We start from the raw sequence: 27,302 nt of genomic DNA, 5'->3' as shown, positions 1-27,302 counted from the left end.
CACAGGCTTTTCCTATAGTAGTTTGGCTGTTTAAGCCTAGAGAAGTGAGTTGGTTTTGAGTTAGTTTATTCATGAGGAAGACAAATCTTTCCTTACACCTTTCAGAATAGTTTGGGAAGACTGGCATCGTGTAAATCCTGTACACTGGAAGGGCTGTATTTAAAACAATTAGTAAGGTCTCTGTAGAAGACAAAGTTTTTCGCCTTTCTGAAAATTTGAAAACAATGCTGTTGTCACAGAAGTTCAGCCCAATGTTTGGTTTTGATTAATGAGCACCTGAAAGCATTGTATCTCCATCAGAATTCCTCTCGCCAGATCTAGCATTTATATCTAGTATTTATAATGAAATTGTTGCTTTTGGACTGTGAAGAATACATGGGTTTTAGTAGGGAATTAGGTAACTTCCATATAGAGGGTATGTGGAAAGATGATAGCTTTTTTTCCTTTACTTTTTTAATACCTAATTCTGATCTTTGTTTCTCAGGAACACGTGGGTCTGTAATTGTTTTGTGCATTGCAGTGTTCTTGGATTTTGTTTTTGTTTCATTTTCAGGGATATTTCACCAAAAAATGGCAGTGAAGTGTTTTTCTCACATGAAATTTATGAAAAATACTCATTGGCTCCGAGCCTCACTGAATTATGGCATTTATCAAACAGGTATATTCTGGTATATTATCATTTTGTGCTGTTTGTTGTCATCCAAATAATACACACTGTTACTGTTAGGGGGGAAAGCTGCATGTTATCTGACGTGCCAGGATGTGTTACTGACACCTTGGTCCAGCCATGAATGCGTACCTGTTGTGAAACCCCAGAAAGCAGGAAGAATCTGGGTTGGGACCTTGAGTCTTCTGTGGGAACAGGTGGTAAGGGGGGTCTTGGAATGGGGTTTGGGTTGTTTTTTGGGGGTGGTGCATGTTGCTGCTTACGGACCAACGAGGAGTGAAGTTTGATGCACACTTCTAAGGTCAGGGTAAGGATCCTGTAACCCATGAACCAGCCCTGATTCTTTTTTCAAAATTAATATTTTGCTGTCTGTCTGTGTTTTCTCACTTAGTAGTAGGCTGATAATAGTGTACATTGAAATTCTTTTTACTTGTATCTTTTGGAATTAGCCAGCACTCTAAACACTCAACACTGCCTTAGGTACAGTGGAGATGCAGCTAATTTCTTGAGTAATGAAGAGATGGTGTAGAGTGTTAGTTGAAGAATGGAAATGAAATTGCGTGAACACAGTAGGCACAGGCAGTTCTGATGTATTTATTTTTCTGGAGTTGGAGTCAGCATTTGTTTCACATAGAGAAAAGCTGCCTTTCAGAAGTTGGAGGACTGTTCAGCCTACTGGCTTTTCAAGAAGTCATTAATCTGGTAGAGATGTACAAGTGTCAAGGGTCTCATGGCGGATGAACCACCACAAAGAGTATGGATGGAGACAAAGGTAGCTACTGTGCTCTAAGTGGGGAGCTCAGTATGTGGAAAAATTGTTCTGAAGGGGAATTTTTGTATATGAACTGACATTTAGAAATGTCCATTTGGGGGGAATACCTTTGTGCAACACATGAGACTGGATCCCACAACTTTAGCTAGAGAAGGTTTTTCCAGTTCGTCTCTCTTGGAGCAACTTTCTTTAAACTGGCAAAGAAGATCACAGCCCACCCTCTCAGCTTGCTGTTGCTGCTGTGGGACCTCTTCCTTTAGATGATGTGGGAAAAGGGTTTCTGCAGTAGACATGGCTGAACTCAAGAGCAGCATTGTATTTAGTTTTATGTGGTAGAAATGGGTTTATAGCCAGAAGAGAGGCTGCAAACAGAAAAATTCAGAAACTAATGGAGCAGGGTTGTGTTGCTGTACTCTTGGCGAAGAGAAATGGAACCTAATGGGGCAAAATGTGAAAGTATAAGCTCAAGGAAATTTGTCCATTTCTATATTGGGGGTTTTGAGAGAAATGTACATTTCAGGAAATATCTATCACCATAGAAGCTGTGATGGCAGGTTGCTTCTACAATGAAGGGGGAAAATTCAAGCTGGTGGCTCAAATGAAGTATAATGCTGTAAATATGGACAGAAAAGCTCTGTAAGATTATTTTGGCTTGCACCCTGGTGAAGACTGTGACAGCATTGCGTACTGAAATGATCTTGATGTGCTGCCATTTCATTCAGTGCTGAATATAGCCAATTTAAGCTGCTAGAATTTCTTGATGTTCCTACATTGGTATATCTGAGTCAGCATCTTGTCACTGCTGCAGCTTAATCAAATTTGCCAGTTTGTGCCATGAGGATGGACACATTCTCGTATTCAGAGAGACAGCTGTGAAGTGTTATTAAGAACTGAAGATGTGATACTGCTGGGTTTGAATGGCACTGGAGATGTTTTCTACTGCTGAAATCGTATCTTAAAAATAGGCTTTTTCCAAGATCAGCAGTTAATGCTCATTTTGTTAACCGTAAGTATTTTTCTCTCTTAAGAACAGTCATTTTAAATAGAGAAGCACTAAGATGGCCTTCATATACTGGAATTTTATTAATAATCAAATAAATGATGTTACTTCTTTGCTGTTAGGACAGCTACACTCCTTGCCTTAGGCCAGTATTATTATTTTGGCCGCTGATTTCAGCATTGTTTACAGTAGAAAATGAAACTCTTGAATTGTGTACTCTGTTTTTTAGGAATTTTTTCCTTTAAATCCAGAATGTCAGTGTTACAGTTAAGCATTTTTAATTTACTTCTTTTACAGTGAAAGAAAGGCTTTTTCTAGTTAAGTTGTTCTTCTTTACTGTAACTTTGATACATAAGCAAGACCTTTCTGAACTGTTTCTGAGCACCAGCCATCAGCGAATGGTGAAATGTGGAGACTCTGTATGTTTTCATTAATAATGGCTGTTTCTAGAACAAAGAGTGAGAGTTTCATATTTAGCTTGTCACCTCAGTAGTGAGTATACAGACAAATACATACACCATTTTATAAAAAACATTACTTTTTTTGTTTTTCTCTCTTTCAAATCTTCTGTTGGCAGTCAGGGTTGGTCTGGTTGTCCAGGTGGAATTTCAGAATAATAAAATTCCTATGACACAGACTAGGAACTGGAATAGTACACTATCTCACACTGCGTTTTGCTGGATTTGCAGATTAGGCTTGCATGACTGCCTTTATTAATTGTAACAAATGTGTTATTAGCAAATATTTTGACATAGCAAATGTGAAAAGTGTACAGTCTTTTATTTACTACTTCACTTTCAGAGAGGCAAAGAGAAATGAAGAGGCATTGGCAAACTCTTCAGAAAACAAAAGGAACTGTAGTGCACAGGCTGCAGAGCCACTTGAGGTGGAGGATAAAACCGCAACTGATGATCATCCTTTTCCAGAACCTAGACTCCCCTATCCGTTTACCTCTTCTTTGACTCAGAAGGAGCAGAAAACATACCTGTATCTGATGACTAAGTACTCAAAAAACCCAAAACATTTTCAAGTTAATGCAACAAGTCAGAGAGAATTATTCACGTATCTGGTAAGTGTGTAAATGTGAACACCACAGAGGGAGTCATCCCTTTTTCTTTTGTTACAAAGACTTAAAGAAAACATAGCAGAAATATTTTTAAATTTAATTTGTCATAATTACCTTTTAATGTAGTATTATGAATAATAACAGTAGTAATAATAATAATAAAGGTTAAAAGTATTCAGGGTAACATTTTTAATATTAATTGAAAGAAGTTTTGGTTAGTTCATTGAAGGGAGGTGGGTTTTTCTACATATTTTTTAGTAGTAATAGTCTAAGCAACTGATGGTTAAGTGTAGATCTTTGATAGCTGATCAACACCCCCGAAAAACCCCACTTTTTTTATGAGAAGAAAGTTAAGAGTTGACTTTACTGTGAGTTTAGCATTTCATAATGTCATGTAGCACCTTTTTATAATGTTAGGAGATGGATACATTTTGATGTAATCTTTGATGGTACCCTGTAATAGGAACTTTCTTCATTAGCATGTGAGGGGACCTGTGCATTGACCATCTATGCTTGCCACATCAGTGCTTCTGGGAGTAGAAAGGCACAGGGTCACATTTGCTGTTTAGTTTCAGCAATATATAAGTAGTGGAAGGCTATGTCTCTTGTTGATATGAAGTATCATTTTAGTTCAATCCTGTATAATGTAATTAATCAGCAAATGTTTTTAAGCCAATGCATTTGGCTTCCCATGCTTCCTTGTTAATGCCAATTCCTTTATTTTATGCTGTAACAATGGGAATGTCGTTCTTGGGCAAATCAGCACCTACTATGGTGTTACTTAACATGTCATTGCTTATGAAGTCGATGCTTGAATTTCTTTGTGGCTTTATCATGTAAACTTTCCCCAACAATGTTTTGTAACCTTTCTTTTTATAAACCACCAGTGTATGACCAAAGGAAGCTTGCTGTTTGCTGGGGTCCTGTTTTGTTGGTTTGGGGTTATTTTTATTTTTTTTTGTAAGGAAATGGGCCTTACAAATTTTATTTTGTTACTTAAGTGAAACTCTGAACATATGCAAAGACTTGCCAAATTGAGGAGCAAGTGGAATTTGTGCCCTCCCTCATACCATCACCTGTACTACCTCTCTGGAAGTTTTGCTGGTTACATACCTGCCTATGGGATTCCCTTCTGTCTTAAAAAACAGATTTTTTTCTTTCTCCCCCCAGCAAATGAAAGAAGTAGTAAACAGTGAAATTGCAGAATTTATGAAATTTGCCCAAAATGCTGCAAAAAGCTGCGCCCAAGACTATGATACTATCTCCGAGGATGCACAACGTTATACGGAGGTAACTACAAATACTGTGTTTAATTCCTTCTCTTCTTACATAATCATTTTGAAACTGAAATTAAGATACATAGCCACTGCTCATGGGATCTGATGTTTCCTGAACTTCTGCTGATTCCATGTTGGTATGAAACATGAGAAGTCACCATTTCCTTGATGCTGTGCAACATGGCTTGTCCCACAGTTTGTTGTACCAATAACATACAATATAAATGAGGTCTCTGAATACTGACAAAGATTTAGTCATCAGTTAAGTAAATGGCATCTTTACGTTTGGAAAGGGAGAAACTGCATCAGAAGTGTGCATTTACATAAACAAGCTGCTCCTAAATGTACACTACTGGACAGAACGTTAAGCTTTCCTGAAGCGCAGTAGCATGTTACAAAGTCACTTTTTAATCAGAGGTTACTCAGGCTTTAATTATAATCTATTTCTACAGGCTCATGCTGTGTTATAAATACCTGCTTTGATGATTCTATAATCAAACATGAATGCAATTTCATACATCATTCTTGGCTTAATTGCGCATTCTGGGAAAAGAATTCCAGGGTACATGTTCATTAAACTTTCTTATCAGTGGGTTCACTTGCTCTTGCTTCTTTTCCTCATAGTCTCTTGCCTTAGTTGAAATGGCCAACTTAAATACTTTTGTTAAAATTCAGTCTTTAGTAGTAGGTGCCACATCACTTTCTTTTACAGTATGAAAAAAATAAATGTTAACTAGAGAGTAAAGCATTTAGTTAAATTCAGAAAGACTGTTTCTATTTCACCCTAACACTTTTTGTTACATGCTTTTTCATGCCCAAGATAACTTTGTTGTTAACGTACAGTCCTTATGTGTGAACCACAAAAATCATGCTTTTTTCCTAAAAATTTGGTTTGGCTTTGTAATTTTATATCTTCTGCCTGTTTTTCAAAGTGGTTTTGTCATCTGGTCACAGAATGTGTCTCCAAAGTTGAAGTTGATCTCCTGAGTTCAAAATGAAAGAGGCATGTATTTAGTTTTAAACAGTACTTGCAGAAAAAACTCATTCTAATTACTAAATAAAACCTAAATGCTTTAAATACATAATTAAAATAACAGAAAATATTGTCTTTAGACATGATTTAATGTCTAAAGGTGACATAAAATCAAGTTTCAACACATACGTGTTTACCTTTGTGACTTTTACCTACACCTGATGTAATCTATGTAGTAACACAAAAATACCTGCTCCCTCTAAAAGCCAAGACAAACTGAAAAGAAAACAATTACCTGGTTAGCACAGTGCTGAACATTTTCTTGGTTGTTTTTAATGATGGGTGTGAGTCTGTGTCCGTGCATTGTTAGCCTTGCCTGGGAAGGGTTGAGGAGAACTTAGAATATGTTTCAGTTTTGATACCAGTGATTTTAAAATTATTATTGAATTGTACTGGTATTTAAGTTTTTTAAATACTGTCTCTAACTGGAAAAGTTGAACAAGTCTGCTATGAGTAATCTGATAAATATATCTGTGTTCTGTACAGAAAGTATATGCAAATGCAAGTTGCAATTGCAGAAAAAAACTTAAATGGATTCTTATGAAAAATACAATTGCATAAACTTTTTTCTTTTATGTTAGGAATTACTGCGTGCTTGTATTGGACATGTGCAAACGCATCCTGAATCTTACACGCTTCAGGAGATCATAAGCATCATGGGAGGAAAGTTTCATACTCAGTTGACGCTTAGGCTGGAAAAAAATCTTCTTGTAATGGTAATATCATGGCTAGAAGTTTTGTTTTGATGTTCTTTTCAAATAAGTAGAATTACATCTGGATTGTGTTACTCAAGTATTCGGGGTTTTTTAGAAGTATTTGGTCCTTGAGTTAAGGGTTATATTTTATACTGAAATTGTTAATGAAAATATTACTGCAATTATTTTCCTAGAATTGTAGACTAGTTTGGGTTGGAAGGTACCTTCAAGGGTCATCTAGTCCAGCCCTCCTGCAGTGAGCTGGGACATCTTCAACTAGATCAGGTTGCTCAGAACCGCATCCAACTTGGCCTTGAATGTCTCTGGGGATGGTGCAGCCACCACCTCTCTGGGCAACCTGTGCCAGTGTTTTGTGACCCTCATTGTAAAGAATTTTTTCCTCACATCCAGCCTCACAACATTTTTAGTTTGAAACCATCACCCCTTACCTTATCTTGACAAACACTGCTGAAAAGTCTTTCCCCATCTTTCTTAGAGGCCCCTATTTTGGTAGTAAGGCTGTTAACACCCTTCACTGTCTGTTTCCAATTAAAAAATTACATTAATAGTGGGGCTTTTTTTATATAACACTAACTTTATAATGCACCTGCATAAATTCTTAATATTTTTCATTTTAAGAAGTGCAGTGCTGGGTCAGCATGATTTCAGTTAAAGCTGCTTTCTGATACTGCTTGATTTCTTTAAGGGAACGGCAAGACGTGGTAAAACAGATTTCCCTACCATGCCTGTTCAGCTGCCTACAGATTATGAAACTGTTACAGGTATTATAACTCCAGAAAAAAAGGCTTCTATTATGCACAATGTAAGTAACCTTTTTATTGTCATTTTTAAGGCATATTTTGTAGAGAAGAGCAGTGTGGTCCTTCTTATGTAGCAGCATCAAGTTTCTTCAGTTTTTTTTTTTTTGTTAGGGTTGGGTTTTTTTCCCCTAATTTTGCATGTCTTGTAGCATAACAACATACACTGTATAAGTATTTGTTTAAATTTTTGTTTACAGCAATCACAGTGCCCTCTTCAAAAGTTGGGTTGTAGCCTTTTGGACCCTCTTGAAAGGATTCTTCTGTTCCCTCAATTAAACATTACAGAGGTCCTTAAATAGGAACACACTGTCTGTGACACCTAGAGGTAACTGTTCGTTACAGTATTGTTCCTCTTAAACTTCGCCTTGCAATTTCTAAGCTGGCTTCTGTGTGTATGTGTCTATAGACACATATGAATGCATGGAGGTATGAAGGTTTCTGACACAAGAAAGAAGTCCTGAGGGTAAGAAGAACTATTTTGGACTGTCAAGTTTTCTGAAAAGGTGATTAGGTTAGGTTACCTTGGGAATTTCTTTTGCTAAACAGCATAAACTTAATTTCTGAGTTGAACAACTTTTATATTCCAGTCCACCTTGTGTTTTCTTCCACAGAGAAAATCAATGAGGTTTTCATTCTGTAGAACTTGGTTTTATGTGACTATTTATTGCCAATAATTTTTTATCCACTAATTTATGGAGTTTGTTCACATCTCAAAACCCAAACTTTCAACAGAGCCACTGTGGTTGCAGAGACACTTCTTGCTGAAGAAAGTTGCAGAGGTGATACGGCAGAATGATACGTGGCTAGAGAGATGTTTTATCTATAAACAGAGAATATATCTGATGATGTCTCAGGTGGCAGAAAAAAGAACATGGCTAGTTTTTTCTTATTTCTCTCTTACGGTCCTCAGTGCTCCTGGGCTTCTGTTATCTTCTTGACATTTTCCCACCTCGTGAATATTCCCTGCCTCCTCACTTCCTGGAAATTTGTACTCATAATATTTAATAACTTTATCATTTCAACTCTGAATTTGTCATCTATGTGGGTTTATATTTGTTCTAAGATACCTTATATATCCGTAATGACACAACTGTACAGTTTTAACTATAATGGTGGATGTGTTCATTGTGCTATTACTTGTGAGAAGATCCGTAATACATGTGCGTGTAAAGCTGTTTTTTGTTTTTCTTTTGCAATGTACTCCCATATTTTGTGATCATGAACCTACTAATTCAAAGTAATAGGAATGAACTGAAAAATACAAGTTAAGAGGACATATTTTCTCCTGCTGCAAGGTGGATGCATAAGATTAAGCCAGAAACCTTCAGGGGAGTTAGCTGCCTTTTCATTTGGCTCTGAAGCCTGGCACTGTGTTGGTGTTTTGGGGGAGGATGGTATTGGGTGTTTAATCCATGTTTGTTTGGGCTTGGGCTTTTTCTTAAGTATTTAAATTTTTGTGGTTTTATTAAAAGCTTAAAAATCTTAAATCTGTTCTGTTTAGGATATTAGTTCAGATTCAAATGCAGAAAAACTTGCTTTGAAATACTCTCCTCAAGTTGTTTTAAGTAATCAATCGTTATTTACTTTACTGAATAATCATGGACAGAACTACAAGGAGCAATGGGAAATTCCAGTTTGCGTTAAAAGGATCCCTGTTGCAGGTATAGTATGTTTTTGCTAAAAAAATTATGGTTTTGCCCTTTAAGATCTTTATATATTCTCTTAATCGTTTTCAAGCAGACTGAAGAGCAGGAAGCTAGAAAATCCAGTAAAACCAACAGGGCTGGGGAGGTGTGGGAAGGTCAAAGGTAGGCTGGTTTAGTTAATGCAATAATAAATAGTTCAATTTTGGTTTGATTTTCAAAAGAAAGAAGCTGAGGTTAATGAAAATGAGAATTATAATTATAAGCTCAGATGTTTTACCTTTTCTGAAGCAGAAGCACTCTAAAATGCAGCTGTAAGAAAATAGTTTCTTTCAAGTACTTCCATGTTTTTAATTTAAGGAATTAAAGTAATATAGTTTGAACAATTTAGTTAACACATCTTTAAGAACAACAACCTAAAGTTTTCAGCTCTTTTTTGGTAAGGAGTCAGGGACCTCTGTGTTGTAAAGAAACATGTTTAATCAAAGTTAGCATAAAAAAAATGAAAAACCCCATTGGTATATCTTGCCCTTTGCTGAGGAGGCCTGATAGCAAGGTAATTTCATAGTTTTCTGCACCCTGTTACTGAAAGTAGCAACAATCTCTAGGGGTATCATCTCTACATTAACATTGAATTTGGACATACAGTTATTTTCCATTTAGGGAGGAAAAAAATCAGTTCAATACCCTTTTGCTTTTCAAAACCTTGAGCTCTGCTCCTTGAAAAGAACACAACTGCTTGAAGCTGTTATCAACTGAACTGATTTCAGTAAGCTAAAAAAGAGAAATTCTGAGGTTTTATGGAAAAACAAAGGGCAGACATTTTCTGTAATTGAAAGGACCTAATTACATTCTAGAATAATGAATAAATAATGAATGTCCATGGAGATTGCTTCTCCCAATTGCAGCAGGAAATGTTTTGAATAAGCTGATTAACTCATCTGAATGCTACACTTTAGTTGTCAAATACTCCATCAGGAATCTGAATATAGATTTCCTCTTGTTACCCCTTGTTGTTTGTTTTTTTTTGTTACATACACTAGGTTTTTTTTCACAATGAGTATTTATAATAGCTGTTGTCTTGGAATGTCCACATTGTGTGCATGTCACATGAAATTGTATAGCAGGACTAGTAGTATATACACTGTCAGGTATCTACAGATCTTACAAATTTTGCACTTTTCTACATGCAATTATCCTTAAAGATATGCTCTATCAACTTTACAGTTTCTTTAGATACAAAGTTAATACCTAAAGAGCATTCAGAATATGTTAATAATGCGTAGCATTTCTTGAAGTGTTTCTCTTCTTCCACTTTCCCTGTAACGTGCTTCTTGCATTAATTGTATCTTGTTGCATCCACAGATTACTCTTTTTCTAAAACAGTGATCCAATGTTCACATATGCCTTTGCTTTCTGTATAATACTGGGCAGGATATCATTATTTGTGGATCAATCTGTGGATGATTCAAAATTAAATGTGTTAAGGACTAAACAAAAGATTGGGGCAGCAGAGGCTGGACATAGAACAACTATAAAATATGGTAATCACTTTTGGGCAGTGGGACCTAAATCAATAAATAAAATTGAGGTTCATCAAAGGAAGAAAAAAAAACTTTTAGGAAAACAGAATACATCTGATGATACAATGCAGTATAAGGAATGATGCATTCTAAATTATCATTTTACAAGTTCTCTATTTAGAACTGCATTTAAAATATGATTGACTGTTAATGTGCTGTTTATTGCTGCTGCAGGATCCTAATAATTCACACTGTCCCTGGATATAATTTTATTTTCTATTGCTAGTGAGCAAGAGGGTGGTTTTTCATTTCCTCCACTATGAATGTGGAACTGATTTGACCATAACTGAAAGGTTGTTTTGTGTATTTAAACTTTACACCAGTCTTTTTTCCTTTCATTTAGTATGTACTTAATCTCTTCCTGTTCTTGAAAAGGTAGCAAATCAGCTAAAGTGGTTTATGTTGATTCACCTCTGCTGAGAAAAGAAATGGCAGTAAGAGAGAGGAACCAGATCTTCCATGAAATTCCTATGGACTTCCTAGCAACTAAAAAGTCTTACGTTTCAATTTCTGATGTATCGATGGACAAACCAGCTGAAGACAACCTGTTTCAGTGGGATGTATGTAGCTTCACCTCTTGTTGAAAACAAACAAAACCAAAAGCCTGTGTTACAATTCCTTAGTTACTTGTTCTGTGATAATGAAGGAAATATTAGGTTTCCTGTTGGTAGTTTTCTACCGCTGAGTTACAGATCCTGTTTTAAAATGTCTGTCTAGTTCCTTTAAATGCTTCTGTTATATCAGCATCTCAGCTTTAATGTTCACTTCATTAAAATGTGTTTTGATCAGTTTATTTAAGTGGGAAAAGTTCTGTGTACTTTATTTGTCTTTTGAAGGGCCTTTCAGCTCCTAGGACTTAGGATATTCCACATTAAACTTACGAATTTTCCCCCTCCCTCCCAATTACTGCTTCTCTTCTCTCTCCCAATAGTCAAAATATGGATAGTGGAACATTTTTCACGTTTTCAGTGTGACAGTGTCTCATTTGTAATACATTGTATTTCTTGTTTTCTTTGTTTAATATTATTATTATATTTTTTGTTTAACATTAGTATTATTGTTATTTATCCCTCCCTATCTTAAGATGCCTTCAGATACTTACCAGTACAGGAAGATTCCTCTTCCAGATGACACAGGGATGGACTTTGATGGTGACGTTACAGAACTGGAAACCTTTGGAGCAACAGTCAAGCTCTCAAAAACTTCTAAAATGGAAAGCAGTTTTCCTACAGTTAGTAACACTGCTAAAGTTTCTGAGCAAGGAGTTTCAGCATGTGCCAGCACACAGCTCCCGTCATTAGATGGCATTGTATGCTTGGGCCTTGACGAAAATTCATCTCATAAAAGCTTTAACTCAGAGGAGCTAGGACTGAACAAAGCACAGCATGTTATGACCAAAGAAGTATTGGACTGTGAAACAAAACTGAATACTCTAGCTAATGCTGTTAGTTACAAGAAAGAGTCTGATACTGCACACAAAAATGAGACTCGCACTTCTTTGTGCAGTAGTGACACAGACGAAGAGTGTTTGATAATTGATACAGAATGTGGAAACACTGATTGTTGCAAAACAACTGTGCCAGACACTGTTTCTCATACCTCAGCAGAGGCTGCCAAATCACCCTCCCCTACCCAGATTCCATTAGCAAACATGGCTGATCTCTCAGATACCATAAATCAGGGAAAAAGTACCTCGAGGAGTGCTACAAGAAAGTTCTCCAAAGAATTTGATCCTGTTGGACAGATCTTGAAAATGCAAACTGAACTTCTCAAATCACCTTCCCGAAAAGCTCATGAACAGCCGGTGGTGAGCTGTGATAACTCTAATGCTGTGCCAGCCCATGTGCCTCAATCTCCAAAACCACTGGTGACCTCCAGCACAGAAACTCTGCCAGCCCCTGCCTCGGACCTCAACAGCTCATCTAGAAGTACCTGGACTTGGCTTTTTCAGGGGCTGCCAAAGAGTAAGTAAGTGTGCTCATTGTGTAAGGAGTAAAATCTCAAATTTTCGGTAAAGTTTAACAGCAAAACATTTTAACTCCATCATTTGAAGAGCATCCTGCTAGTACCTCTGTTACATTTATTTAGAGATGTGACATAATTGTTTGGGTGTTTTTAGGTTGGTTTACATAAGTTTTTATGTAAGGAAACAAAACAATTTGGTAGTAAACTGAGTTACTTTTCATCAGAAATTCAAAAATTTGAGTAGTCTGGTCTGAAAAGATAGTTTGTTGTCAGCAGTGGAATTATTGTACATTTTCTGTAGAAGAACAGTTTAATCAAATTATGCAATTAAAACTTGAGAGAAAGCTTGAAATTTGCATGTTTCAAGTTCTGAGACTCTTAATTCAGTTGCTGTTTCTTAGCTCCTCGTTGTCTGTTCCAGGAGACTAATGAGGACTCACTTCAGACCACCTTGCCGTGTTGTCAGGCATTTAGCTGGAAATTGATCCTGCACTACACCCAGACTTCAACCAAGAACTAGAGGTCTTGAAGATCCTAGGTTCCATGAACTGTGAGGGTTTTTCTCACATGCCTGAGCTGCTTCTGAGCTCTGAACAACTGAAGTTAGAAGCACTTTATTGTGTTAGGTAAATTGACAGGAAACCAGGCAGACTTCATTAGGAGATAAACTCTTTCTCAAATACTTAATGCCAGTGAATCAATGCTTTTTGATGGAAAAAACGCATTTTGCTGGTATTTTCTGTCTAGCTGTGCATTTCATCACATAGGAATTAATCTTAATTACTTGATCTGTAATGGAAACAGCACAATTAACTCTGTTGTAGTTGAAGTTGTGTGACCACTTCCAATATTCTTACTGACTTAACTGAATTTTAGTAGTTACTAAAAGTCCATATGTCCTCCCTCAGTTGGAACAGTTGAGCAGTATGGTACTGTTCCTTTTTCTCTTAAAAAGCCAGAATATGGAATTCAGATGTTAGATAATAGGGGTTTTGGGTTTTTTTTGGTTGTTTTTATTTTTTATAGAGGCAGTGAAAGCAATATTGCTAAGAGTCTGTGTGACTGCAAAGGAATAGAAAGCTTAATTCTACAAATTGAAGGTTTCTATAGCAAGCTGATAAACCTCTCTGCATGTCTTTTTTTTGCAGAAAGCCAAAACTCACAGGAAATTATTTATGGTCACTTGGGTGATTATATCTCATGCAGAGTTTATGTGCATCTTTGAAAGAATATATACTGAATTTAATGATATGTGTATTTATTCATAGTGCCACAGCCATACCTATTTGTAGGAGTAATTTTGACACATATGTGCAGATAAAAACCAGAACTGGATAAATTTTCAATGAATAATGTTAAACAAGTTGGAGTTTATTCTCATTTATTTTAAATGATTTGTTAAAATATCTTTAAGGGATGCAGGGATGTTTGTTACCCTACCTCAGAGCTGCGCTTGGAGATCTAAGAAATGTTTCTTTTGAAGTTGAAGCAAACTTGGTTTGGAACAGAGGCTTATGCAGTTGTCCAAACCTGAGGCTCGAGTTATTTCAGTAACTGATAAATGGATGGTGGCTCTCAGGAGGCAGTCATTGTAAATAAGATTTTTCTTTCCTTTGTGCTAAGTGGCTGTGGCGTAAAAACCAGCCTTTGAGCCCCATTTGTACCAGAATGGAGTCTCGCAGCCCGGTTTGAGTAAGAAATCAAATGATTAGGATAAAATATAGCAGGATATCTAAAAACAGACTCCTTAAAAGTCATAGCAGACATTTTCCAAATTATGGGGTTTTTAATACAAAAATTATTTCTTAGGCTTATTGAGACTGTTTTCACCCCAAAATCTTAGGAAACAAAACAGATCCCATTAAAAAAAAAAAAACCCACAAACCTCAAACAAACAGAAACCCACACAAAAAACCCCCAACCAACCAAAGAAACACCAACCAGAAAAGCTGTCAGCTTCATGGTAAAGAATGTACAGGTTTGTAATTCTCTCTTATTTTCTGTAGGAAAGCTGCCAAATGAACTTCAGATGCTTGAGGAAGACCCTTCAGAGTACAAAGCACCTCAGGATGGCAACCTTGTGTATAAGCTGTTCAGTCTGAATGATCTGTTGTTACTTGTACGGTGCAGCGTGCAAAAAGTGAAGTCATTGCGACGAAACCCTAAGAAGAAAAAAGGTCAAAAGGTACAGGTTTTGCCGTTAGCTTTGTTGGGTTTGTTCTGAACACTTGTGCTCAGCTGGCATCCCTGGTATTCCCAGCCCTTCGTGGCATTTGTGCTCTCACTGACAATTAGTACATTTGATTGTAACTACAGTGTGTATCTTCTTTCAGTAAATATTTGCTATAGGAAGAGAGGGAAGAATAATTTATGATTTCTTTAAACCTACTTGATTAGAAGAGAAGCAAGTTTGATTCTGCATTTTGTACCACAGCTGCATTACAGTAGTATGCATGGCTAATTATACTCATGTAAACTAATGTCAGTTTGAACTATTCTTGAAAGTTAATGCAGTAATTAAGGTTCTAGCCCGAGGCTTTGAGAATGTTTGTGATCATAAAGATTCTCAAGCAGGAGGCAGCCTTGCTGTTATACCTAGTTAAGCAGAGAAATTGGAAATAGAATAAACAACAGAGGGGGCACATTTAAAGATAAAAAGAGATCCTGTTCATTCTGCTTGGAAAGACCATGGTGTACATCTTAGCAAGTTGTTTTTGGTACAGAGTAAAATGCTTTAAATGCAGATATCATCCAAATATTACTCCTAACATCAGGAAAAGGAGAGCTCATTCTGGAATCCTCAGTAATGTATTATTTTGTCAGGAGTCCTCTGAATTATTCAACAGATCTGATGCGGTATTTCTATCCCCAGAATACCAGAACTGTGGTAGGCAGGCATTTTGTGACGTGTTTATGTTCTGTTGAAATGGAAATAGATCTTTATAACTTGGATTACTTCTGAGATTCTGTCTCAGAAACTTATTTTGAAGGAAAGCTGTGTCTTTGCTATTGATCCACTGATATAAATGCCTGTGAGTAGCTGCTTAGGTTGTTAATCAGAAATTGATTGTTGGTTGGTTTTGGTTTTAAATCCCTTCTGGAATTTAAACTGTGATTTGTCAGTGAGAAGAGGCTTACATTTCTCTGTTTGTGTTAACATGCAAAGATTGGCCTGTGAGCTCAAATGAGAGGCCAAGCATTAGGTTCTAATTTCAGATGATATTCTGACAAGGGGAATAAATGGCAGGATTTCAGGAATAATAAGCAGATGGAAATACATTAATGTAGATCCTATGTAATTCCTGCAGAGGGCAGTGGAGCACACAAGTGTGAACTTCAAATTTAACTTCTGGAAAATGACTGAATGGCACAATTAGATTGTGTGTAAAAGCTTGCCCAGGCATTTCACCTTCCTCTACAGAGATGCTCTGTAGTTGGAAGTTTATACTGTGCGGGAGCCATCACACAAAATCTGTGGGATTGGCTTTATTGCTTCAGCTGTAATGGAAGACTATGCTAATTGTCAGCTGTGAAATGTAATTCAATTGTGGATGGTTTTTGGACAGTGAGTGATGATTTTTCTTGTATCTTCCCTTTTATAGCATACACCAATATTCTTGTTGCCAAAACTAGAGTATCAAGCCTATTACGGTGTTGAAGCTCTTACAGAAAGTGAAGTATGTCAGTTGTGGACAGAAAGAATGTTGCATTCTGAATGCTTATTTTATGTTGGTAAGTTCCATGTGTTGGTTTTTGCTTAAGAAATGTGTATGAGTGAATATTCACAGAATAACAGAAGAGAAAAATTATTAAAGATGTATTCCATACGTCCCTATTTATTTTAACTTTCCAATTTTGGTTTTCACTTTTATCTTAGAAGCGCTTTGTCTAAAATTTCTGTTGGGTGATGAATTAAGCTATTTCAACGTTGGATTTAGATGAGGAGCATTCAGTAATCTTTGTTTTCAGGAACTCCATTTATTTGCCTTTCAAAGACAAATGTATCTCTAAAGTGCAGATTTAGTCTCTGAAGTTAGTAATCTTCATGACTTAAAATATCTTTGGACTTGGGGAGGAGGGGTTTTTGGTACTGGATTTTCTTCATACGCGACATTATCAGAGCTCTAGTAAAAATATTTCTTGATGACATCTGAGCTATGAGTTTATCTTAGCATTTTGTGAAATCACTTTAAATACATTTGTTATTACATACCAAAATAGCAGACGGAGGATCGGGTATGTGGCTCAGAGGGTACTGATTCCTTGGCCTTTGAGGTTGCAGTATAGGAAAAAGGTCAAATGTTACTTGTTTGTCTTTGAAAACAGGCAATAGTGTTCATATTTCTACACTGATAACATGCAGACAGATAAGATTCAAAAGAATGAGGAAAACCAAGCAAGATAGGGCTGAACCAAGTTCCATTGTTCAGAAATAAGAGATACTGCATGCTTTAAAAACAGTGTACATGTGTCTTACGTCTAAGGTACTGGACATAATTTTCTGGCTCTGCAGAAATGAAATTCCAAACAGGAAAAAGAAAAAGACAAGGAATAAGTTTATTGAAAACATCTTTCCATAGCTGTGATATTCCTCAGGAGTTCTGAACACTGAATGATCTTACTTAAAAACATTTTCCAGGTTTTCTATGGTCCATTTCTAACTGATACGTGAATTTAATTTCCTAATACATGATATGACTTGAAACATCCCTGTCAAAGGGATGGTCTTGATAGTCCTGTATTATGCGTCAGATGGAAACAGGAGGCAAAGTAATAGAATTTAGGAATGGGAATTAACATACGTTCAGTGAGAAATAAGCAGGAAACTACAGATCTCATAAAGAAGAGATGACAGCTGCAATTTTGAGCACAGAAGACAGTAAAGCAGGGATAAAATGGAAGTGTTATCAGAAAGAAATCTTACTTGTGAAGGCCATTTATCCAAGCTCACATAAACCATGCTGCAAGCTAGGAATGCAGCGTTACAAGGGAAGTTTCACTAACAAAATGTCCTGAGGGAAGTGCTGTCTATGTGTTTGTGCAATGACATTTTAAATGTCCGGAAAGTTTTTTATGTCTGTTAGGATACATATGTTCTGTAGAGAAATTAAAATGAGGCATTTAAAGAATGTTGCCAGATTATATTAACAACCCTTTTAATATATGGGGAGCTCTCTGATACCAGTTATCTTGTATGAGAAAATCGGCAGCAAAGTTGTTAGTCAGAAGGTATTTTAGAGTGTATTTGGCCCTTGCTACAGACTGAGGGCAGCCCTTGTTGTACAGGGAGAGCTGTGTTCTGAGTGGGGACTGTTTTTTATGGTTGTTATGGCAGCAGTTGTGGCTGTGGTTGCCTAACCTTTCCACTTGGGCACTCAATTACACTTTTGCTGTTAGAGGCCCACATCAGAATACTGTTTTAGAAATGCTGAGTCTTCTCTTTCCTAATTTTTTTTTTTTTTGCCTCCTTTAGTATTTTAAGGTTTGTGTGAAATCTAATGTATTTGAGGTGATAGTTTTGCCACTTGCATTAATCTTTGCTGTCCGTATTTGGTGGAAATTGTTCCTACTTTTAAATTTTAAAAGCAGCATTTGCTGTGGTTTTTTCCTTCCCTAAAAAAAATCATCATAAATTGATACTAATGTACACAGTTCTGTATTTCTAATTATATCTCAACGGACAGTACTGAAGTACTGAAGCATTTGTCTCTTTAATAGCAAGCCCAACAGTGTACTGAATTGCACAGAAATGAGTCACAAGCAGTGTGAGGAAATAGTGAAACTGGAGAGAGCGCTAATCTGCTTACAAAGTACACAAACTGAAGGAATTCGAAGTCTTATCTAATCTCCCAACAGTTACAGGATACTTAACATATGGCTTGTGTGCAGAAGTTTGCAGACAGCTCATCCAGCAAACACCCCTTTTTATAGAGGCTCTGGGGAGTGGAGGAGGCAGGCTGCATGCTGCAGGAGTTGTTCTAGCATAAACAGACATTCCCTTCTGATACAGAGCTTCCTCAGTAGATACCTGCTGGCTGTGAAAGGGACGTGGAGCCTTTGGCTGACAGGCTTCACTGGCCTGGCCTTCAACAGGCATTCTCTTTCTGTGGGATTGAGAAACACTGGTCATTCCAGTGACGTTTTTATCTCTTGGACATGCTTCTTCCAGAAGCAAACCCTGAGATCCACAGGGGCTCTCCTTCTGTGTGCTCTGAGGAAACGTGGGATGGCTGTGGGTTGGCACTGTTCTGTACAGTAAATCAGTACTGTGCAGTATGCGTGGGGCAGGCCCCCTCCCACTACTGCTAAAAAAGTCTGCTACAAATAGTTGGACTCTCAGCATGTCACCAACTTCTGATACTGACAGAGTATGTGACTGATGCAGGTAGGCAAACTGGGGACTGCAGATTTTTGGCACTGCCATGTAGTTTCTAATAGAGGTAGGTAAAAAGACGTGGAACTAATTGATCTGTTTTATGAAATACCATCCACCATGGCTTTTAATAGGAAACTGTTGTCATTCTAGTCAGGGATTTTTCCTTCTCTGGTTGAGAAATAATGCAAAGTAGTTGTGAAATTCAGCCTTTCAGTTGTGTTTCTGGGAGCTGTGAAAAATACAGTGTTGCAAGTGTCCTGATTTAGTTAGATGGCTGTTTGTTTGTCCCTAAACTCCAGGGACCATTCTTTAAAAGTGAGAATATCCCTGTATTGTGGACAACTTCTTTTTCACTGATCTGATACCTGAAATGAGATTACTGCTATCATATGTTTGGTGTAAGCAGACAGGCAAACTTCACTTGTCGGATTGTGTTATAATTTTAATTATTTTAAGTGAAATATTGCATCCTATAATAAAGGATTTTTAAAATCAGTAGAGCCACAGACTTGCTGCTCTTTTTAAATATAGCCTACAGTATGAGTGTGAAAGTACTGATCAACTGTTTGAAAACATTACTAACAGTACTTACAACTTGCCGTTTGTGTTCAGACAGTTCTGAGACTATATAGATCTTAAGTGAAGCCTCTAAAATGGGAAGTTCTGAGCATGTAGCAGACCTCAGTGTTAAATTGCTTAGGAGTTCTTGGATCTTGAAAAGAAAAAACTTGATTCACTGTCTCAACAGTCTTATATTGCCAAATAAGTATGGATGTGAAGTTCTTTGGACCTTAGTCTGCGCCCCATAGTTGTCCAGCATTGCTCTTCAGTGTTGTATCACTGTGGCTGAGGGAGGAATCTCATAGCTCAGCTCAGCTCAGCTCAGTGACTCAGCAGTGCTGCTAGCTCAAGAGATGAGAAAGAAAATGGGAGTGTAACGATGGCTCCTGCAGGAAGTGCAAGGAGTCATCTTAAACTGAATTTTTTATTTAGTACATTCTCAAAGAAGGTGGTGGTGGTTTGCACAAAGGCCGAGATGTTATCATCAAACAAACTTGAGTGATATCCTTCTCACACCTTGCTCAGTTGCTGATATAAATCGCCTTGCTACTCAGATAGGAAATCCTGCCTCTACAAAAGAAGTAATCTCTGTGACGTTTCCCAAGTATGATACTGGTACTTGATCTAAGCAGTAAATAAAGTTGTGATAAACTTAACTGATTAATAGGAACATTTTACCCCGATGATTATTTACTTACTTGCGTTAAGCGCCTAAGCAAAACTTACTGCAGAAAGACTAGTTTACCTTCACTTGATTAGGATAATACTGGCCTTGAAATAAAGATTATTTAAAGATTGGAAAGAAGTACTTACTGATATTGGTAACTTACTGAATGTCGAGTGTTTCAATCAGTCACTTGTCCACTATAAAATACAGTAATATAAATTAGATATGAGTAGTTAGTTTCCCCAGCTATGCTGTCAGTGAGTTTAGAAATTTAAAAGTTTCTGGTTTAGGAGAGGCTGATAAGGAACAAAGAGCACAGATTTTTTTAATTATTATTTTAATAATGACTTCAAGTTTCTTTTCCTCTGGTCAGCTATGAAGAATATTAAATGTAGCTGCTTAGTCTTGCACCAAATACTGATATCAAGTAAAGTAACAAATGTACAGTGCTCAAAATAATTTAGTCGTCCTACTGAATTCCAGATTTATTAGAGTTCTTGCTAGGTCGTCTTACACATCACATAAGTTGATAGTAATGTGTAGCTTGGAATGTGAAATGCTTTCATTTAGCAGTTTGAACTGTACAATTGAAGCATTTACACTTCCTACAAGAGCAGATTTGTAATAAAGTAGTAAATTCCACTGAGGAGGTTGCATTTTATTGTGCTGCCTTTTCCTCATCCTCCTTGTGGGAGTTAGAATAGAACAGATTTCTGGGGGAACAACATCATAAGGTAGAACCTGAAGCTAAGGCACACATCAGTGCATAAGCTATGCTAATGACCTTCTTATTACTTATCAAGTGAAAACATGGGCTAAACTGTTCTTGTGAGCCTTTATTTTAAAAAGGTGATGAGGAGAGCTTTGAATTGCTGCTTCTGACTATGTCACAGGCAAACAGTATGTGACAATTAGCCAGAACCAAGGCCTGAATTGTAAATTGTCCTTTTTCAGGTGAGGAGGGGAAAAAAACAACCAAGAGATGAAGGTACAGAGTCCCCAGAAAATCAGATAACACAGTTGTTCAACCAATATCAGAATAGAAAAAGAAGTATATTATACTTGGAAGTCAATTTGTTGTAAAAGGTGAACTTCCATGATCTGTCTAGTGAGGAACCATAGTGATAAGGATCAAAAGAGCTTGAGAAGATACGAATGAACTGATAAGATGTCAATGGCAAAATGAGCTTGTAATATCCCAGACATCCCCCAAGATGTAAGATGTGCTGGAATCATGGGCATCTCCCTTATTGAGAAAGCCCAGATACAGATGTCTGTACTGCAAGTGGCTGGATATTTTACTCTCTGATATTGTGCAACACTCATAAACGCTTTCCACTGTTCTGTGCTGTAAAAGAACAAAAGGTTTTTATTCCTTTTAAAGTGTATTCCTTTTAAAGTGCAAATTATGGCTTTGTATTTTTGCTCTTCTATTTTTAGTGTATTAATGCAATTAAATATTTTTCAGGCCGTATTGATGCTTTTACATCAAAGCTTATTATGCTAGAAAAGATTTCTCCAGAAACTTTAAGGGAAAAAGTTGAATTGATAAAGTGAGTATTTTTAGTAGGTGTTTTCCAATGAATCTGAAACTCTCACAAGCCTCACAGGTTACTACTTTTGTCATTGTTTTCTGTTTTACAGGCCTGCAAATTCACTGAATATACTTCATCATATTTTGAAGAAAGTGTCTGAGTAAGTGCTCCATTCTTGTTCATTGTGTTTGTGTGCAACATTACCTAGCACATCCTAGTTCTTTGGTAGAATGTTTGTCTGCTCTTTGGTTTTTATTTCTTCAGATACATGAAATGTTTTACAGATTCTGGCATAATGCAGTGCTGTGTAAAAAAAGTGTGCTTAGGATTGCATGTTTTATATGAATTACTAAAAAGAATAAGAAGTTGATTTTTCTGAACCACTTAAGAAAAGAGACTGGACACATCTGAGCTGATAAAACAGTTCACAGGAGTGAGCTTTAATACTGTGTGTGTGGACTAGCATTTAAAATTTGGACTTCTAGGTTTTGTTAGTCTTGTTGCTTCATGTGCAGAAATAATACTGTTTGTGTTCCCTTCTGCTCAACTTGACTTACAACAGTGTACGTCTTTCTAGAATGTTGCAACCTTTCTCTTGCTCCTTTCTGTATTTAGTTCCTTCAAGGCTTTCTGACTGCAGGCTTCTTGCACTGTGTATGAAGCCTCTTAATTTGAACTACAGAAGAGTTTTCCCATACTTCAGAATTTGCGTAGCTTTGTGACTGGGGCTAAGATTTTTGATACAGGCTGTTAGTTGACATTTATATTCCAGAAAGCCTGTTTAATCCTGTGTGCATTTAAAGCACACCTGTGCTTTGTGTCCACATATGCATTATGCTTTGTAAGGTGCTGGTTAAAGGATTAGTCTGCCAAATATGAGTAGTTTATACTGTATGCTTAACTATTTTGTTGAATATCATGGCAATATGTACATTGGTGATAAATTAGTACATCATGAACACATTATAAACACATGAATCCCTATGTATTTATTGATACAGTTTAATTCATGCTTTTTGTCCATGGCCTTTTTAGAAAACAGGGACTGATAAGTAAATATCTAAAGATGTTTCTTTTGCATGGAGAACTTAGTAGCTATCCTGATCAAATTAAACAAAACAAAAACATTTAAATAGTATTTTTCATTTTGAACTTTTATCTTTCTAGTTTGCAGGAGGGCTCTTATTTATTGACTCATGCTGCAGGAGATTCATCAGTTGCAATTTACAAGAGTTCACTTGATAAGACAACAAGAGCATCATATAACTTACATAAAGCTCATTGCGATCTGCCTACTGTACCTGCCACTCTTTCGGTCCCATGGGTGCCACTAGACCCTAGCCTCCCTTTACCCTATCACATCAGTCATGGAAGAGTTCCATGCACCTTTCCACCTGCACCCCAAGAAGCCGTGTGGAAACAGAAGGTCAGTAGTTCTCTTGGTAGAAAAGCAGATAAGCAGTTTTTGTTGCTGTTGTTTTTAATAAAATAGAATTTATGATGGGAAGAAGAATGAATTGTCTGCATCTTAAGAAACTTTTGATAGAAATTTTGTGGAAATTTTTGAGCAACACAGCCTGCTTTGTAAATTATGCTGCTGAAGAAGTGATGCTTTGGAAATTTCCCAGGGATCCCACTGTCAGCTCTAGCATTATGAACAGGTAGTACAACACTTCAGAAGTAAGAAGTTTTTCAAGCATTATTTTTCTTCAGCATAGATTTACACATTTATGTAAAAGCCACATACTAACTATGTCTAGCTTAGTGGACAATGAAATGCTTTTTAGCCCCAGTTTACATGTTTTAGCCATATCCTGACTTCATATGAGGTAAAATAGAGTTCCTCATGACCTCATAAACTTCAGTTTCTGCCAGAGGAAATCCAGGCACATAGGCAAGAAAGGTGGCAGGAAGAGAAAGTGTGGCCTCTGGGCCTGGCTGGAATGACAAGGAGGAGAAGGCAGTTCGCTGAAGGTAGTTGTACATGCTTGTGCTTAAGACAGATTTAAGATTATTAATTCTAGTTTCTTTGGGGTTTTTTTGATGTATTTCTTTTTCTTTCTTCATTTGTGTCTAGATGACTGGGGCAAAAGGACAGTCTGACACACCCTATGAGGGAAAGCCAGTAGCTATGGAAACAAAAGGCAATCCTGCTAAGCCTGCTAGAAATGAAGGTGCGGCTGCAAAGAAGCTGAGGAGAAATTACTGCAAACAAAGAATGATGAAGAAAAAGTGGAAAATGAAGAACAATAAAATGCAACGGAAGTAGGAGTAGCTGAACCATGCTGTGATAAATATGGCCTGGAATAGGGCAGGGCAAAACAAAAAACCTGGGGTTTTCTTGCAGCTTCAGAGGTGCCAGAACAAACTGGCAGGGGAAGCGGCTCCATAGCTGAAACATTCTGTAAACCTTTAACCCTTTCTTACCTCAGTGGACACATTTCTAGTGAAAATGTCAAATTCAGTCAAAGGAAAAAAGAGGAAGTGTCTGCAGCTTTGGTTAGGGAACAAAAGTATCTTCTGTTGGTCTCATGATTTTTGTAGTAAAACTGTGGCTTGAAGAGTGAAGCAGTGGTTGATAGCAATATCTGATACCACGTAACAACAAAACATAACTTTCCAGCTTTCTTAATTCTTCCAGAATCACTATAGAATTTTATTCTGACACATTTTAACATTACGTTTTACTTTGTGTAATATGTATAAAGGGAACAACTTGGATTTAGTTACTTAATCCTTTTAACACACAGTGTCTACCGTTTTTAAATTACTTTTAAAAATGCATCTTCTTTTTAGGCTGGTGTAACAGATGAGGTTTAGCGAACAAAATCTGTATTTATTTGAATAGTACGTGCCATAAATTTGTACTAGGAAAGTTGGGATTACAGCTAGACAGGTAAAAAGAGGTATTTTTACACTTCCCCAGAGTAATTTCCAAAAATTGTTTGGATTCTGGTGTGTCCTCAAAAATGAATATCGCAGTTATTTACTGTATTACTGCACGGCCATAACCTAAATCTCACATTAGATTGCACATCGTGTCCCTGTCCATGGGATAGGTGATTGCACATGGTCTCTCTCACAAGAATAGTTAGGGTTAGGGTTAAGGTCCTTTCCAGACCTGACTATTCTGTGATTCTATGCAGTAGTACTTATCTAAGGTATTAAGGATTGCTTGGAGGAACAAGTGATAGGATCAAGGCCTTGGTCAGTGTTGCAAAAACCCAACCAGACTATGCTGTGCATCAGCAATTTGCTCCAAATTTCGAGCCAAACTGACAGAGTAAAGATAGGAAAATGGAATACTTACTGTCTATGAAAAAGCCAAGCAATGTGATGACATGCAGTTTCCTGCTGAATATGAGTTGTGTGGAAAAATTAAAGCCATTCTGAACGTTTGCATGTAACCATGTTGTATTGTGTGATGTATGACTAACATGGTTGCTTGTGAGTGAAGGTTTCTTTGTGTTACAACTGTTTTCTGGTACATATTTTCAGAGTTTCATCAAATAGACTTTCAACAGAAACAGTCCTTGAAACTGAGGCTCGAAAATGATGTTCACTGTCATCACTTGTGGTTTGTATTTGTTTTCTGGATTTCTGCCTATATTGTCCTCTATTAAAAGTACTGAATTTAGAAAACCTCATGAATTCTTGAAAGCCATGAGTTCAGTAAATTCTTTCCCTTTTTTTTCTTTTATTTTAAACAACAAAACTGTTATTTTAAAATGTCTGAGCCAGTTTTTGTTTGGATGATGTTCTGGAGAGCTGCTGGTATGGATTAACTGCTTAAATAAAACACAAAGGCTTTACAGATTATCTTCCAAGTCGTTTGTTTCGACAAAGAAGTTACCAAGTACACACATCTGATCAAGTATTCTGCTCACTGGGGCTTGACATGGCACATTTTAATGTCATGAAAGTAAAAATAAGGGATTCAGATTGTTTACTGAGGTATACCTCTTGTATAATCCTGAAGCTGGGATTTGGTTTTGTTTGGTTAGGGTTTTTTAAAAGGAGACTTAAACAATGAATGTATATTAAACTGTTCTTTATGAAATACAGTGCATTCACCCTAACCCTCACCACACTCACTGTTAAATATATTTATAGTAGTATTCATTTTACTTTTGTTTTGGCCACTGCTTCTTTTCACTGCAGTGATACGCTAATGATGTGCTGAACTGGCGCAGAGCTGTTTGCAAATGCCAAGTTGCTCTGATTCAAAAGCCTCAAAGCACTTAGTGACCTCTCTTAATAGGAATATTTTAGTTGTGAGTCATTTCTGCCAGGTACCCAGGTCTGTGTGGGAATTCAAGGGATTTTCAGCTTCTCCATATAAAAACTTTTGCCAGACTCATGTGGAATTTAGTTTTTTGTTGCAGTTTTGTATGTTAGAAATGTATGGTTTAGTTGCCTATACATATGTATGCCTAAAAGACTTGTGTCTTTCTCTTAATAGTATGCTATTATACTACACTAGTGTACTGTTAATGGTAGCTTACTAATTGTAGTTTTTTATCAGGTAGGGAATCTGGAGTTTGTATACAACACATGAGATGGCTTTTTAATTCACTGTTATGTTTTATTTTATTGTTCTCTTTTGGGCTAAGTTGGACTGAAGTGAATTGCTCTGAGATGATGATTTACTTGTTTGAAAGACTCTGGTTTTGTTCTTGTACCATGGGTGGTGTACCAAGGTGTACTCTATTGATATTTGCATCTAAAAATCTGTTTCTTTTTTCATGTAAAACCTATTTAAAGCAGTGATAGGAGGACAGGACAAAAGGGAGAGCGTGTTTATTTCAGGTAGTAACATCTGAAATAAATGTTTAGGTAGAAACATCAACAAATGGTTGAATCAGAATAATTGGTACAAAAATACTTCAGTAAAGTCAGAGAATGTGCTGGTGAGGAGGTGCTGGATAGCTGGTTCTGTATGAACTGCTCCTCAAGTTACAGCTACCTGTAGTGGAGGAAAAAGAAGGAATACAGAGGAGCCTAACTTGTGATGCCATCAAAATATAAATTCCTAAATGTAATACAGACTGTAGAGCTATGAGAAGCAGGAAACTGCAGCTGAAGGAGAGTGGCTGGGCCTGGGTCTTACTCACCAGGTAATTGTTGCTCTACAGCTAACTAGTGCTGATCTTTTTTATGGCCTCAAGCCAGTTAGTTTAGGGAAGAAAATCCACAGATCTCGCATCCATGAGGGCCATGAGGATGATCAGGGGTCCGGAGCACCTCCCATATGAAAGGCTGAAAGTTGGGGCTGTTCAGCCTGGGGAAGAGAAAGCTGTGTAGAGACCTCATAGCAGCCTCCCAGTGTCTGAAGGGGGCCTACAAGGATGCTGGAGAGGGACTCTTCATTGGGGACTGTAGTGAAGACAAAGGGTGATGAGTTCAAACTTAAACAAAGAAAGTTCAGGTTAGATATAAGGAAGAAATTCTTTACTGTGAGGGTGATGAGGCACTGGCATAGGCTGCCCAGAGACATGGTGAATGCTCCATCCCTGGCAGTGTTCAAGGCCAGGCTGTACAGAGCCTTGGATGACATGGTGTAGTGGGAGGTGTCCCTGTCCATGGCAGGGGGGTTGGAACTTGGATGATCTTAAGGTCCTTTCCAACCCAAACCATTCTG

The 27,302-nt window shown here is 37.1% G+C and overlaps 1 protein-coding gene across 4 annotated transcripts; it reads left to right on the top strand.

Annotated features, from left to right (window-relative positions):
- Window positions 1-498: 498 nt before the first annotated feature.
- On the top strand, window positions 499-25,473 carry ICE2 (interactor of little elongation complex ELL subunit 2). Of its 4 annotated transcripts, XM_061347584.1 has the most exons (14): window positions 499-658; window positions 3,241-3,508; window positions 4,676-4,795; window positions 6,397-6,531; window positions 7,217-7,333; window positions 8,833-8,992; window positions 10,933-11,117; window positions 11,642-12,521; window positions 14,529-14,707; window positions 16,125-16,254; window positions 21,595-21,679; window positions 21,771-21,821; window positions 22,829-23,087; window positions 23,739-25,473. In XM_061347584.1, exons 2-14 carry the CDS (start codon window positions 3,434-3,436, stop codon window positions 23,928-23,930), a joined length of 2,568 nt encoding a protein of 855 aa, XP_061203568.1. In that variant the 5' UTR covers window positions 499-658; window positions 3,241-3,433; the 3' UTR covers window positions 23,931-25,473. The 4 variants fall into 4 exon arrangements, with proteins under 4 accessions (XP_061203568.1, XP_061203570.1, XP_061203566.1 ...); XM_061347582.1 differs by lacking the exon at window positions 499-658 and having other exon boundaries at window positions 3,411-3,508; window positions 4,654-4,795; XM_061347586.1 differs by lacking the exons at window positions 499-658; window positions 23,739-25,473 and having other exon boundaries at window positions 3,298-3,508; window positions 22,867-23,041.
- Window positions 25,474-27,302: the final 1,829 nt, after the last annotated feature.

This window comes from Neopsephotus bourkii, unplaced genomic scaffold (genome assembly GCF_033783945.1).
Source record: "Neopsephotus bourkii isolate Nb327-2 ecotype Australia unplaced genomic scaffold, CSIRO-AGI_Nbou_v1 NB_318, whole genome shotgun sequence".
Classification (NCBI taxonomy): Eukaryota; Metazoa; Chordata; class Aves; order Psittaciformes; family Psittacidae; genus Neopsephotus; species Neopsephotus bourkii.
This window is presented reverse-complemented; position numbering and strand designations above follow the sequence as displayed.

Bases quoted from the DNA above. Each gene is read 5' to 3' on its own strand.
- ICE2 (XM_061347584.1), top strand. From the start codon at position 3,434: ATGACTAAGTACTCAAAAAACCCAAAACATTTTCAAGTTAATGCAACA. The intron at 12,522-14,528 runs GTAAGTAAGTGT...TATTTTCTGTAG, and splicing joins TTTTCAGGGGCTGCCAAAGA to GAAAGCTGCCAAATGAACTT. The intron at 16,255-21,594 runs GTAAGTTCCATG...AATATTTTTCAG, and splicing joins TGAATGCTTATTTTATGTTG to GCCGTATTGATGCTTTTACA.